The sequence below is a fragment of the Gouania willdenowi genome, chromosome 2 (assembly GCF_900634775.1).
Source record: "Gouania willdenowi chromosome 2, fGouWil2.1, whole genome shotgun sequence".
NCBI lineage: Eukaryota > Metazoa > Chordata > Actinopteri > Blenniiformes > Gobiesocidae > Gouania > Gouania willdenowi.
The window spans coordinates 773,483-787,607 of NC_041045.1; the positions used below are offsets into that span (position 1 = coordinate 773,483).

General features: G+C 37.5%; 2 protein-coding genes across 3 annotated transcripts; one reads left to right on the plus strand and one right to left on the minus strand.

The window, feature by feature from the left end:
* The first annotated feature begins 631 nt into the window (after positions 1–631).
* On the plus strand, positions 632–8,665 carry fbxo3 (F-box protein 3). 2 transcript variants are annotated; one of them, XM_028471684.1, is made up of 12 exons: positions 632–765; positions 1,773–1,862; positions 1,980–2,143; positions 2,860–2,974; positions 3,231–3,435; positions 3,669–3,714; positions 3,820–3,904; positions 5,108–5,230; positions 5,343–5,458; positions 5,526–5,633; positions 7,287–7,369; positions 7,481–8,665. In XM_028471684.1, the coding sequence occupies exons 1-12, from the start codon at positions 683–685 to the stop codon at positions 7,661–7,663; spliced, it is 1,401 nt and encodes a 466-aa protein (XP_028327485.1). In that variant the 5' UTR covers positions 632–682; the 3' UTR covers positions 7,664–8,665. The 2 variants fall into 2 exon arrangements, with proteins under 2 accessions (XP_028327485.1, XP_028327492.1); XM_028471691.1 differs by having other exon boundaries at positions 7,484–8,665.
* Positions 8,666–9,641: 976 nt separating this feature from the next.
* On the minus strand, positions 9,642–12,774 carry LOC114476716 (zinc finger and BTB domain-containing protein 8B-like). The gene is made up of 3 exons (XM_028468573.1): positions 12,627–12,774; positions 10,966–11,956; positions 9,642–10,579 (listed from the first exon to the last, which is right to left on the minus strand). Exons 2-3 carry the CDS (start codon positions 11,927–11,929, stop codon positions 10,242–10,244), a joined length of 1,302 nt encoding a protein of 433 aa, XP_028324374.1. The 5' UTR covers positions 11,930–11,956; positions 12,627–12,774; the 3' UTR covers positions 9,642–10,241.
* Between the last annotated feature and the right edge of the window lie 1,351 nt (positions 12,775–14,125).

The window sequence follows — 14,125 nt, forward strand, 5'->3', positions numbered from 1 at the left end:
TGCACAGAATGGCTCATAACATCCAAAAATACAACAACAAAAGAGAGAAAAATACACCAAATTACTTCAAAAACTCACAAGACTTCTAATAAAATACACGAGCACAAAACAATAAGGAAAATACACAAAATGACAAGATAAAAAAAACACTGGACAGCTAGAAAAATACACAGAATGGCTCATGACATGAAAAAAAGACAACAAAAGCACACAAAAAAGGAGAAAAATACTCCAAAAACAAAACTAAGACTGTTAGCAGTTATGATGGCGCAAATTAATAACTAATAATTTGTGGCCACAAATAAAAAAAATATTCACTATATCCAGTTCATATCAAAGAGCTTCATCATTATTATAATAATCAGTATGTTATTTACAAGAAGAGTTTTAACTATTTTTTAATCTAATTACAGCGAGTGTGTACTGGTATTATTTTATAAAGGTTCTGGGTTTAATATGTACATTAAAAACTGTTTTTCATGCACAAAATACAGCTGAAAGAGCTCTTAAGACGTTAAAATGTTAGTTAGAATAGCAAATTAATTAAATTAGCACAGATTAGCTGCTTCTGTGACTCCGGGCCTGCAGTACCCAGTGTGTCCTGTAGGGGCGCTGGTTCCCGCTTCACTCTGTTTGTTTACACTGATATGCGGAAGTGACCAGTGGCTAATGCTAAGCTAACATGGCGGAGCTGCGTTTAAACGAACTACCGACAGACCCACTGCTTCACGTGCTGTCCTACCTCAGCTACCGGGAGCTGCTTTGGTAACAACCGACACACAAACTACTGACAGAGGAAACTACTGACAGACAGACAGACAAACAAACGATAAAACTATGAACACAACCGGTAACAACGGACAAACAACAGACGGAAAATCAACGTGACAAAGCACACTGCAGACAGTGACAGAATATTACGGACGGGAAAAAAAAAGATTAAACTATTAAGTAATAGTGGGTGAATTACAGACGGATTATTTAAACGACAGACAATAAACTACAACACTTTTAATTCTCAATATAAACTCAGGTTCAAAACTGTTTAAACCACTGACATGAAACCGGAAGTTGTTTTAAACTACAGACAAGTGTAAATTACTAGTTCTTTGACTGTTTACAACATATTTATACATTAATGAGTCAAAAATTACAGACGTCATCGCATCATGACTCAGCAGTTTAAACAAGCTACACAACAACAACAACAGCGTGTGTATTTTAGGGCTGGACGATATGGACCAAAATTCACATCTATTTTTCCTCAAAATGTCAATACGCAATATTAATTTCAATATTTTTAACTCAATAAAGTCTGACCAGAAAGACAATTCTGGGTTAAATTTGCTGATATAAAAATCACACACATGCATATTTATTAACAAACAGCTGCGCAATATGTGACACTCTAGTCTTTTTCTCTTCTAAGGGACAGCACGTGTGAGTGAGTTAGAATGCGCTCAGAAATCCATGTAACTGAGCTTTTAAAGTTTCTCTGAAAAGACGTAGTGAAAGCAGTGACTCCTAAAATGAGTATTTTAATACAAAATAAGATATAAAAATATCTATCAGAAATTTGTTGAAATTGTAAAGCACACTTTTGACTGTACTCTATGAATAATATTAAATACTTGTATGATGTGATTTGTACTGTGATTGTAAAAAAGAAATATATATATCGATATAGACGATATTGTCATTTTCTGTTTTGCCAAAATAGAAAAATGAAATTATCTTGAATAGTGATATATTGTGTTGTTGTTTGTGTGTAGCTGTGGTCTGGTTTGTCGAAGGCTGAACGAACTCTGTAAACACAATCCTCTATGGAGAACACTGTGTGTTAAACACTGGCTGTTAACAGAGTAAGTACACACACACACACACACACACACAAACATGTTATAAAAACTATATAAAAAATGAGTTATGTGAAACATAACTCATTGTGTGTGTGTGTGTGTGTGTGTGTGTGTGTGTAGTGCTGACAGACAGCAGAGTACTCTCTCCTGGTACTCTCTGTTCCAGCAGTATCACTCTGACCTGGGTCGATACATCCACGTTTATGCTACGCTGAAGAGAGCGTGGATCCAGCTCAAGAACTTCCTGCAGGAAAAATGTCCCAAAATCATCAGCTCTCTGAAAGGTCACACACACACGCACACACGCACACACACACACACACACACACACTTTTATAGTTTTATCATGTTATCTTCCTCCTGATGTGGAACCAACACTGAGCCTTGTATTTTCAGTTAACTGTGTGTGTGCACAAGTATGTTTGTGTGCGTACATAAGTGTTTGTGTGCGTACATAAGAGTGTTTGTGTGCGTACATAAGAGTGTTTGTGTGCGTACATATGAGTGTTTGTGTGCGTACATATGAGTGTTTGTGTGCGTACATACGAGTGTTTGTGTGCGTACATACGAGTGTTTGTGTGTGTACATACGAGTGTTTGTGTGCGTACATACGAGTGTTTGTGTGCGTACATACGAGTGTTTGTGTGTGTACATACGAGTGTTTGTGTGCGTACATACGAGTGTTTGTGTGTGCGCACGAGCGTTGGTGTGTGCGCACAACAGTTATTGTGTGTGTGCGCACGACTGTTATTGTGTGTGCGCAGAGGTGTTTGTGTGCGTTCCAGTGTTTGTGTGTGACTTGCGTGTGCGAGCGTTTGTGCATGAGACACACTTTAATTTCAGTTCAGTCAGCTTAGGCGGAGTTTAAATGTGCTTTAAAGATAAACTGTATTTTAAAGAAAATCTGATTAATTGATGAATTTATTGACTGATTAATTGATGATAGATATAATGGTTAGTTGTAGCTCTAGTGACCCTAATGTCTATCTTTGGTCCTCAGATGGAACCTCTGAGTCTGAGCTGAACGTTGTGGAGGCTCTGATTGGCTGCAAACTACCAGAGGATTATCGCTGTTCATACAGAATACACAATGGACAGAGACTGGTTATACCAGGGTGTGTATGTATACATATATATACAGTATATGTGTGTGTGTGTGTATCAGGGTTGATTAATAATTACAGTTATGACATAATTATAATTGTAATTGTAATTTTGAAAATGTGTTGCTGTTGTAATTGTAATTAGAAAAAAAAATTCTGCAAACCTTAATCATAATTGAGATGTAATTGAAACTGTAAAATGTAATTGAGCCCAACCCGTGTGTGTGTGCGTGCGTGTGTGTGCGCGTGTGTGTGTGTGTGTGTGCAGGTTGATGGGCAGCATGTCTCTGTCCAATCACTATCGCTCCGAGGTTCTCCTGGACATTGAAACAGGGGGCGGTGGCTTCCAGCGGAGGGCGGGGCTTAAACGCTGTCTGCCAATCACATACTGCTTCCACACAGGCCTCAGCCAATACCTCGCCTTGGAAACCAGCGAGGGACGGCAGCGCAACGAGACCTTCTACCCCTGCCCTGTAGGACCATTGACACGCGCACTGACACACGCACCAAAAAAATCACAAGATATCAATCAAAAGATTAAAAAAAATACACAAAAACTAAAAACTTATTTACCTCAACAAAAGCAAATAAAAAACCTTTGTTGTTTCATTTGTTAATGCTCAGATTGGTCATATTTCTAATGCTGACATTGTGTGTGTGTGTGTGTGTGTGTGTGTGTGTGTGTTTGTTTGTTTGTTTGTTTCAGGATCAAACGGCTCGTGAACCCTCAGCCATTGACATGTTCATCACAGGTATAAATGAAATATATTTAATAGAATAATTTACTACTGCATTGATGAATAAATAGTGTGTGTGTGTGTGTGTGTGCGTGTGCGTGTGCGTGTGTGTGTGTTCAGGCTCCAGCTTCATGGACTGGTTCACCTCGTACGTTAATAACGTGGTCAGTGGAGATTTTCCCATCATCAAGGATCAGATCTTCAGGTGACGCTCACTAGGGCTGGGCAATATATCAAGATTCGAGCTACATTGAGTTTTCTATTTTAGTGATATAGAAAATTACTATATCGTTTATATCAATATTTCTAGCTTATTTTGTATTTAAATAGTTGTTTTAGGAGATGCTGGTTTTGTTACTTCTCAGAACGTGTAAATCACAGTTAGATGATTTCTGAGTTCGTTCCAACCCAGACCTTCATTTAAACATCCACACAACAGAACTCACTCACACGTGCTGTCCCTTAGAGGAGGAAAATTAGCAAATATTGTGCAGCTGTCGGATAATAAATGTGCCGTTGTATATTTTTCCCCTCCTTTTGTGTATTGTGTTGTTCTTTTGTGTATTTTTTGGTAATTTTAGATTTCTTTCTGAGTTGTTTTGTGTATTTATTTAATTTTTTGGTATGTATGTTGTTCAATCGTGCATTTTTTTTCTCTTTTTGTGACTTTTTTTTAGTATTTTTGTTGTTCTTTTGTATATTTTTCTGTATATTTGTACATTTTTGTAGTTTTTTTTGGTGTGTATTTTCTGCCATCATTTTCTTTATTTATTTTTGGGGGCCGCTCGTTACCCGTGTTTACATGCAAGTCTTTTTTTAATTTATTTATTATTTTATTTTACCAACCTTAAAGCACCGTGATGTTATTTTAGCCTGTGCAGCAAATTTAACCCTGAATTGTCTTTTTAATGAGATTTTATTTGAACCAATATTATAAAGACTTATATGTCGCCATTTTGAGAAAAAATATGGAAATATGAATTTTGGTCAATATCGCCCAGATCTAACGCTCACACCTTTACACATGTGCACATAAACCAGGAGTCACAACTTTCAAAATAAAAGATCCAAACTGAGAGACACATTCAATCACTGTACATCCATTAATGATCCCAGATATCTAGTGAATCACTCAAGCTTTTTATGCTTTATATATATATATAATTATTATTATATGATGATATCTGACTAGCGGATGTCTGGCTTCTAAATACAACAAGCTAACGCTCACTCACCAGTTGATTTAAAACACCACTGATGTAAATCATCACGTTTTACATTTTTTAATATTTAGATTGATTTACCTTTTTGTCTTATAATTTATTTATGTAGAATTGAGTTTTGTGCTGTGTCATCTTTATGTTCTCTAGGCGACACTCCTCGGTTCTCACCTTGTTTGCGTTCTCAGGTACATTCACGATCAAGGCTGCGTGGAGACGACTGATGACATCACAGTGTCCGTGTCCACTTCCTTCCTGCCTGAGCTGTCGTCTGTCCATCCGCCTCATTTCTTTTTCACGTACCGCATCAGGTCAGTATTTCGCACAGTTTATCTCATATGTTTTATCATCAGGGCCTAAAATAATAACATGATTTAAATGTAATAATTTCAACAACACATGTTGTTTCCTGTGTTGGTCCAGGATGGAGATGTCCAGCAGCGCGTCGTCCCGTGCTTCCTGTCAGCTCGACAGCCGCTACTGGAAAATCACCAAATCTGACGGGACCGTGGAGGAGGTTCAGGGCCCCGGGGTCGTCGGTACGCATCGCAGTCCTCTGATTGGTCGGTCCTGGTCACGTGACTTGAGCTTGTGTTGTTTTTACAGGCGAGTTTCCCATCATGACTCCTGGGAAAGTGCACGAGTACGCCAGCTGCACCACCTTCTCCACGCCGTCAGAATACATGGAAGGACACTACACCTTCCACAGGCTGGGTGAGTATGGTGTTTACGGTTCTATAGGGCTGATTTATATTATTATAGATATTATATACTGTATATACACCCAACCATTACTAAAATAACACTGTATTCACAAGGACAATACGGATTTGGCAATTCAAAATAATTGGCCGAAATGACAATCTGTATCTAGATTTGTTATTTGATTAAATTAAATTAAATAAATAATGAAATTGAAAGTAAAAATGCAGGAAAAACAGAAGACTGACCCTGACCTTAAATATGACCTTGAGTGAAGGTCAAGGTCATACATTGAAAGGAACAAAGGGGGGGTTTGATTCAGAATAAAGAGAATGAGGGTACTACAGCCAGACACGCTTGATTGACACACATGCAAGCTCCTCCCCTCTGCCCCGCCCCTCTCAAAGCTAAAGCTAGCAGCAGGCTAACACTAGGAAAGTTGTTGCTAATGGTCTTGAAACATGGCTCGAGAAACGCTCGATAAACAAGGTAAGGCAAATTCTCTTATATTTATACACTTTATATTTATATATTTATACACTTTATATTTATATATTTATACACTTTATATTTATATATTTATACACTTTATTTTTATATATTTATACACTTTATATTTATATATTTATACACTTTATTTTTATATATTTATACATTTTATATTTATATATTTATACACTTTATATTTATATATTTATACACTTTATATTTATATATTTATACACTTTATATTTATATATTTATACACTTTATTTTTATATATTTATACACTTTATATTTATATATTTATACACTATTTTTATATATTTATACACTTTATTTTTATATATTTATGCACTTTATATTTATATATTTATGCACTTTATATTTATATATTTATACACTTTATATATTTATACACTTTATATTTATACACTTTATTTTTATATATTTATACACTTTATATTTATATTTATATAATTATAGACTTTATATTTATATATTTATACACTTTATATTTATATATTTAAACACTTTATATTTATATATTTATACATTTTATTTTTATATATTTGTACACTTTATATTTATATATTTGTACACTTTATATTTATATATTTATACACTTTATATTTATATATTTGTACACTTTATATTTATATATTTATACACTTTATATTTATATATTTATACACTTTATATTTATATATTTATACACTTTATATTTATATATTTAAACACTTTATATTTATATATTTATACATTTTATTTTTATATATTTGTACACTTTATATTTATATATTTGTACACTTTATATTTATATATTTATACACTTTATATTTATATATTTATACACTTTATATTTATATATTTATACACTTTATATTTATATATTTGTACACTTTATATTTATATATTTATACACTTTATATTTATATATTTATACACTTTATATTTATATATTTATACACTTTATCATGTGCAACAAGTGTTTTGTTTTGTGCAAAAGTGAATGTACTTAATTTTAGTGTTTTAATGTTTAAAGAATAGATTTCACATTGTTTTGAACAAAATCATTAATAACTTTTTAATAATAATCCAGATGCCCCAACTTTACATCTTTTTAATGTTTTTCTGATGAAAAACAACCGTTTTTAACAACACGATGTCTGTGTTTTTCCTCAGCCAATAAGGACGAGGTATTCCAGGTGGCCATCCCTCGTTTCCACATGGTGTGTCCGCCCTACAGGCAGCCGGCCGTCCGCACGGTGAGGGGTCACACTGCTCTGACAGTTCATAACGTCAGAAATAGTAACTACGCTATGTTATATATCAAACAAGCTTTTATTTTGAAAATTGACCATCTTGTCGTGTTTCAGCAGCAGAAAAGTGGCTTGGCGCCGCACCTCGACGATGACAACGACTTCTGCGACGGAAACAGTGAAAACGGTGGTGGTGATGATGATGATGATGATGATGGCGGCGGCGGCGGTAACTATGGCGACCTGCATGGAATCAACATGGCGGCTCTGGAGGGAGCGTGGTGTCCTCGACACATCTGAGCTAAGACGACACATTTTGGATGTTACGACTAATGACTTTACCGACAAATATGCGTGGGCGGATAGGGGCGGAGCTTCAGGCCTTTGCTGATTGGACGCTTACTGGTGACTTTTGGAGATTTGAGCTTCTTTATACGATCAAACTTTGGAGTGTTAGGCTTTAAACTGTGAATTAAACTGTTGAATTGTTGCGTATTCATCAGTGGGAGGGCCTAAAACACGTGTAATACCACTCCGTACCAAAGTGGGCGTGGTGAGTCACTGAGGTCACCTCTTTGATTACTCCATGTGGAATGTTGATGCAGACGTTTCTTTTTTTTTGGGACCACGCTAATGTACTTTAATTATGCTATTATAAGGTTATCAACAGATAAGTTTAACTTAACGTTCAAATTTAATCAGGACTATGTTTATTTAACTGCGTTAAGTTCACGGTAAGAAAAAGCCAAGTTTACCTTTAACTTCAACTGCATTAAGTTAAACTTAATCTGCACGAAGTTCAACAATACCCGTGTTAAGATTAATGTTAACTTTAACTTAAAGTGCACTTAGGGTTCTCATTAGATACAGTTAATTTAACGTATTCAGTTAAGTTGTTAAGTTTTAGGCCATTGAAAGCTAACGTTAACCATTCTTTAAGCTTTTTCCTGGTGGTTGAGTTTGGTACTGCAGTGGCACTTATTATTTATTCTTAATCATCAATCAAACTAAATGATTTGTTCAGGTTTAAAGCAGGTTATGTCACTATTGGGGTTCAGACGTAGTTTGTAAAAGTTTGTTCTCTCGTTCCGTGCGTGAAGTGAAGCTGCTTGTGCCGGGTGCTATGGGAAATGAAAAGCTGCTGTTTCTCAGTTCGTACGTAATAATGATTACATTATTACTACATTATTAAGGCTGTGTCTTATGTTATTTGGAGTGTTTACATTTATTTTGTATGTTTGAAAAGAATAAAGGCAAATATCTGACATGTGGGAGGAGCCATTCCTCTGATGTAACTAATAACAGCGACTACTACCAAACTCATTGTTGCTTTAGTTACTATGATATATTTATCACTCCTGGTCTCCAGATGACTTCAAAAAACTAACAATATTTTTTGAACAATTTCAGCCCATTTTTGCTTATTTTGACCCTTTTTCTGCAACTCCACCAAACTCACCATATTTTAATCTATTTTCATCACTTTTTCTTGCCATATTTTTGCTCCTTTTAATGTATTTTTGTTACATTACTCACATTTCTGACACTTCTACATCACATTTTAATGCCCTTTCTGCACATGTTTACACTTTCCAGACATGTTCAGCACTTATAAACCATTTCTACCACTTTTCTTTAACCTTTTTTCACCATATTTCATGATTATTTTTTGCCAATTTAACCACATTCCCCATTTGTCATTCCCATTATTGTCCAGTTTAAACTAATTGTTATAATATTGAACTTTGAACCCTTTTTAACACTTCATCTGTCTGTTTTTATCCACTCTCATTTGTAACTTTTAACCACTTTCTGTGTTTTTTAAAATCCCATTTCACCTCCTTTTCCACCATTTTTGGTCACTTTGAACCATTTTATTAGTGATTAAAACCATGATTTCCATCTTTAAGATGACTATAATAATAATAATAAACGTTCCTGGATAACAGTGGATATTATTCAGATGAATAAATAAATGTGGTTATCACAGATTCATAGAACAATAGACCATCATTTTACTGACTTTATGGATGGACCCCAAAAATCTCTCCTTTATTCCCCCTTATAGATGGTCCTGTCTCCACATGACTGTTCTTCAATGTTCATGTCTGTGTTCAACCACCTTCAGCTACAGTGGGGGTCCCTGCTCTCTGGAACCTTTATTTTGGAGGGTCCCTGCTCTCTGAGACCTTTATTTTGGAGGGTCCCCGCTCTCTGGAACCTTTATTTTGGAGGGTCCCTGCTCTCTGAGACCTTTATTTTGGAGGGTCCCTGCTCTCTGAGACCTTTATTTTGGAGGGTCCCTGCTCTATGGAACCTTTATTTTGGGGCTGAACAGGTTGAGAACCACTGGTATAGACTAGTTATTGATGGTTTATAATGGTTGGTGTGCTAGTTACTGACAATGTACCTAAGTTAGCGATGCTCGATATTGAAAGTTAGTAAAAGCTTAAACTAGTCCTACATGTAGGGCTGGGCAATATATCGTGATTCCAGATTTATCAAGTTCTCTATTTTGGCGATATAGAAAATGACAATCGAGATATATCTATATATTTTTAACTTGTTTTTATTCATACAACCACACAGTACAAATCACATCATCCTGATGGAATTTTTCATCTGCTAATTTAACCCAGAATTGTCTTTCTGGTCAGACTTGAGTTAAAAATATTGAGATTTATATCGTATATCGCCATTTTGAGATTAAATATTGATATGAGTTTTGGTCCATATCACGCAGCCCTACCTACATGATTATTAACTGTCTATCCATATTATTCTCAGGTTGTTACTGATGTCCATATTAGTTAAAAACTGTAAAAAGTGGTTTTATTTTGTTTAACTCAATTAAAAACGTAAACAAACCAAAAACCCTTCAGTCTTTATCCTCCTCATCCTCAGCCTCCATCATTTTCACTGTTCTTCGTCTCTTCCTGCCCACCCTCCTCTCCGCAGGCTCCACCCCCTGACCGGGCTCAGGCACCTGACCGGGATCCGCCCCCTCCCGTGCGCAGCAGCGGCTGCAGTGGCGCTTGAAGCCCCCGAGCACGTGCGTCCTGAAGCAGCAGAAGGGGCAGAAGTAGCGCCCGGGCCGATGCTCCACCCTCACGTGCTGGTGCAGCCGGCTGGGCAGGAAGAAGCGGCGGCCGCAGTCTTTACACGAGTACGGCAGCTCCACGTCGTGGAAACGAATCACGTGGCTGATGGCGAAGCCTGCGAGGAAGAAGAGAGAGAAACGCTGTCAGAGTTCTGATTAACGCTGGTAGCGTAGCTCGTTCTAACCCGACACCACGTTTCAGCATTTTCTGTTGTTTTATCCTTTTTTAGTCGGTTTTACCGTTCATTACAATTATGGTGTAATTATAATTGTAATTTTAAAAATCTGTTGCTGTCATAATCATAATTAAATTGTAATTGAGTTCAGATAATTGACTTTATAATTATAATTGCCATGAAAATTCTATGAAAATATATATGAATTATAAATATAAAATGAATCTGTGTGGGGAGGGGGGCGTGTCCATAACAGTCCCAATGTTACTGCAGGTCCCACATAATAAATGTAACTACATGTGTACAAGCGCAGGGGGCGGAGCTACCTTTCAGTTTGGTCTTCCAGCCGCAGATGAGGCAGAAGAATCGGCTCGCGGCAAAGCTCACGACCTTAGAGGTCGCCTCGATCTCCTCCTTCAGCATCTCAGCGCTCAGCCCGACAACGTCCTCGTCGTCCGGCGTGACGGTGTCGCCCTGGACGCCGTGCGAGGCGTACATCCGGGGGACGTCGTGGTTTCGGATCACGTGATTCACCCCGAAAGCTTTGACCTTGTTCTTCCAGCCGCAGATCAGACATCGGTACAGGGTGCCGTTGAACGCCAGGAAGTTCTTCGTGTCGCTGTTGAACGACTGGTTGCTCTTTTCGTTGTTGTCGCTTTCGTTGTTGTCGACCGTCGGATCCTTTATGTCGTCGCTCGAGGATGACGGATCAGTCTTGGATAATAAATCGCTCTTTTCATAGACGTTTAACGGCGAGCTGCTCTCCAGCGTGGGCGATGTTTCTTTGGATGAGGCGCTAGCCACGTCGCTATCGTACGTCCCCGCTACGTCCTGCTGTTGGATTACTGGTTGGATGTCCAGGGCTTTCATTTCGCAGCCGTAACTGCCCTCGTCGTCCATCGGCTTCTCCACTTTAGGCTCCGCCCCCTCCTCCTCCTCATTGAGCGGCTCTGGCTCCTCCTCCTTCACGGTTGGGCGCTCTCCTCCCTCCTCCTCCTCCTTACCGGCGCCGTCGTCGCAGTGCTTGGCGATGACGTGCTGGAAGACTTTAGCGAAGTCACGACTGGTGAAGAAGCACGGCTCGCAGTGGAAGAGGCGGGGCTCCGGTTGGTACATCAAGATGTTGCCGAGGCGACCGACCGGCACGTCGTCCAGGCTGGTTGGATGATCATCCGCCAAGTGAGACAGCAGGTGGGCGTGGCTTTTGGAGAAATGACCACAGTGCAAGCACTGAAGGTGAGCCACTGCACCGCTGCCTGTCGGAGACACTGATGACATCACTGATGACATCACGACCAATCAGCAGCAAGAATTGGTCTGTGATACAAAGGAGAGACGGGATCATTTTTCTATTTGTCAGGAAATATCTATAAGACACATAATATAATATACTAACACACACGTGTGCTTTTTCTTTTATATACTTAAAAAATATAAGTACATAAAATGGACAATATTAAACATGAACAACTAGCTGCCCTCATTTAGTGCCACTCTGAAAGTAAATGCATGAAATTACTAGAAATTACACAAAACAGTTAAAGAAGCAAAGAAAAAAAACACAAAATGCCAGCAAACATCCCTAAAATGAGCACAAAACAACAACAATGACAGGAAAAGATAGAAAACAACACAAAGTTCTTTATTCTTTCCTTTATTAATGCTCTTATTGGTCATTATTTTAAATGCTGACATATATATAATATAATATATATAAAGACATGACTACATAATACACATTCTATAAATTATGAATAATTAGTGAAAAAACTGCTGAATTTACTGTATCCAGACTGTAGTTTCTAACTTTATCTATTAAATAAAATCTGATGTAAACCTGCTGATGTTGTGAATCGAACGTGAGTGTAATCGGATCATTGCCTCTAAATAAACGGTCTATGATCCGAATATGTGTTGAACAATGGCTAGCGCTGGGCTAACATGCTAACAGGTAGTTTAAATCATGTTTCTCTGTTCATCTTCTCACCTGTCCGATTATGTTATTCACACCTGATCCGATTAAGGGGTTAGTCCCACCACATCTGATCGGATCAGGACAGACGCTTCTAATCCGATCTCTTATGCTTTACATTTGCTAGTAACGGAGTGAGGAAAACACTTCCGTGTTTACGATTAACTGCAGCCAATCAGATCGCTCTCAGCCGTCCGTGTTTCACACGCTCACAATGCAACAGAAAATCATAATTCAGTCCAAAACGTGACATTTACTGTTTATATGTGAACTATTTAAAGCGCACACGTGACAATAACATGTTAATAACACATTAGTTTCCTGATAATGGGATAAAAAGATACTTGTGATTTAAAACTACGACTCCCATCATGCACCACGTCATTTTTATTCATGTATTTATTTTTTTGGTGGGGGGGTTGGACACACACACAGTAACTAAGATACACTGTAACACAAACACACACAGTAACACATTTAGTAACACACACACACAATGACACATATAGTAACACAAACACACAGTAACACACACACACACACAGTGACACATATAGTAACACACACACAGACACACAGTGACACATATAGTAACACAAACACACAGTAACACACACACACACACAGTGACACATATAGTAACACAAACACACACACACAGTAACACACACACACACACAGTGACACATATAGTAACACACACACACACACACACACAGTGACACATATAGTAACACACACACACACACACACACACAGTGACACATATAGTAACACAAACACACACATTGACACATATAGTAACACACACACACAGTAACACACACACAGTGACACATATAGTAACACAAACACACACATTGACACATATAGTAACACACACACACAGTAACACACACACAGTGACACATATAGTAACACACACACACAGTGACACATATAGTAACACAAACACACACATTGACACATATAGTAACACGCACACACAGTAACACACACACAGTGACACATATAGTAACACACACACACAGTAACACAAACACACACAGTAACACATGTGTGTTACAGTGTGTGTGTGTGTGTGTCCATCTGCAGGTAATCATATAATCCGTGTTAACAGATTAAAGTGGAGCAGCTTGTCTGAGTTCAGACTGAACTAACACTGCACGCCTTAAGGATTCAACCATTTATTCTGAAATATTTACACCTTTTTTCAATGGATTTATTGTGAAAGGCTTTTTCTTTAACGTCGTCACCTTGATGGAGTTTGTGGATTTCCTGTGAAGGCTCTTTTTTTTGAGCGATTTATTGCTGATAATCTAAAGGTTCATATTTTTTGTCTGATCTATTGAGGCACTATTTGGTTTTAATGTTCTTTTATTGTGAAAGGATGGAAAAATCAGCTTTTTTTAGCTGATGTTGAAGCTCATCTGGACCGCTCCTCATTTACAATACTGTTTGTCTTGATAAACTGTCAAGCTTTTGGGACCTTTTATTTTGAAAATTGGGCATTA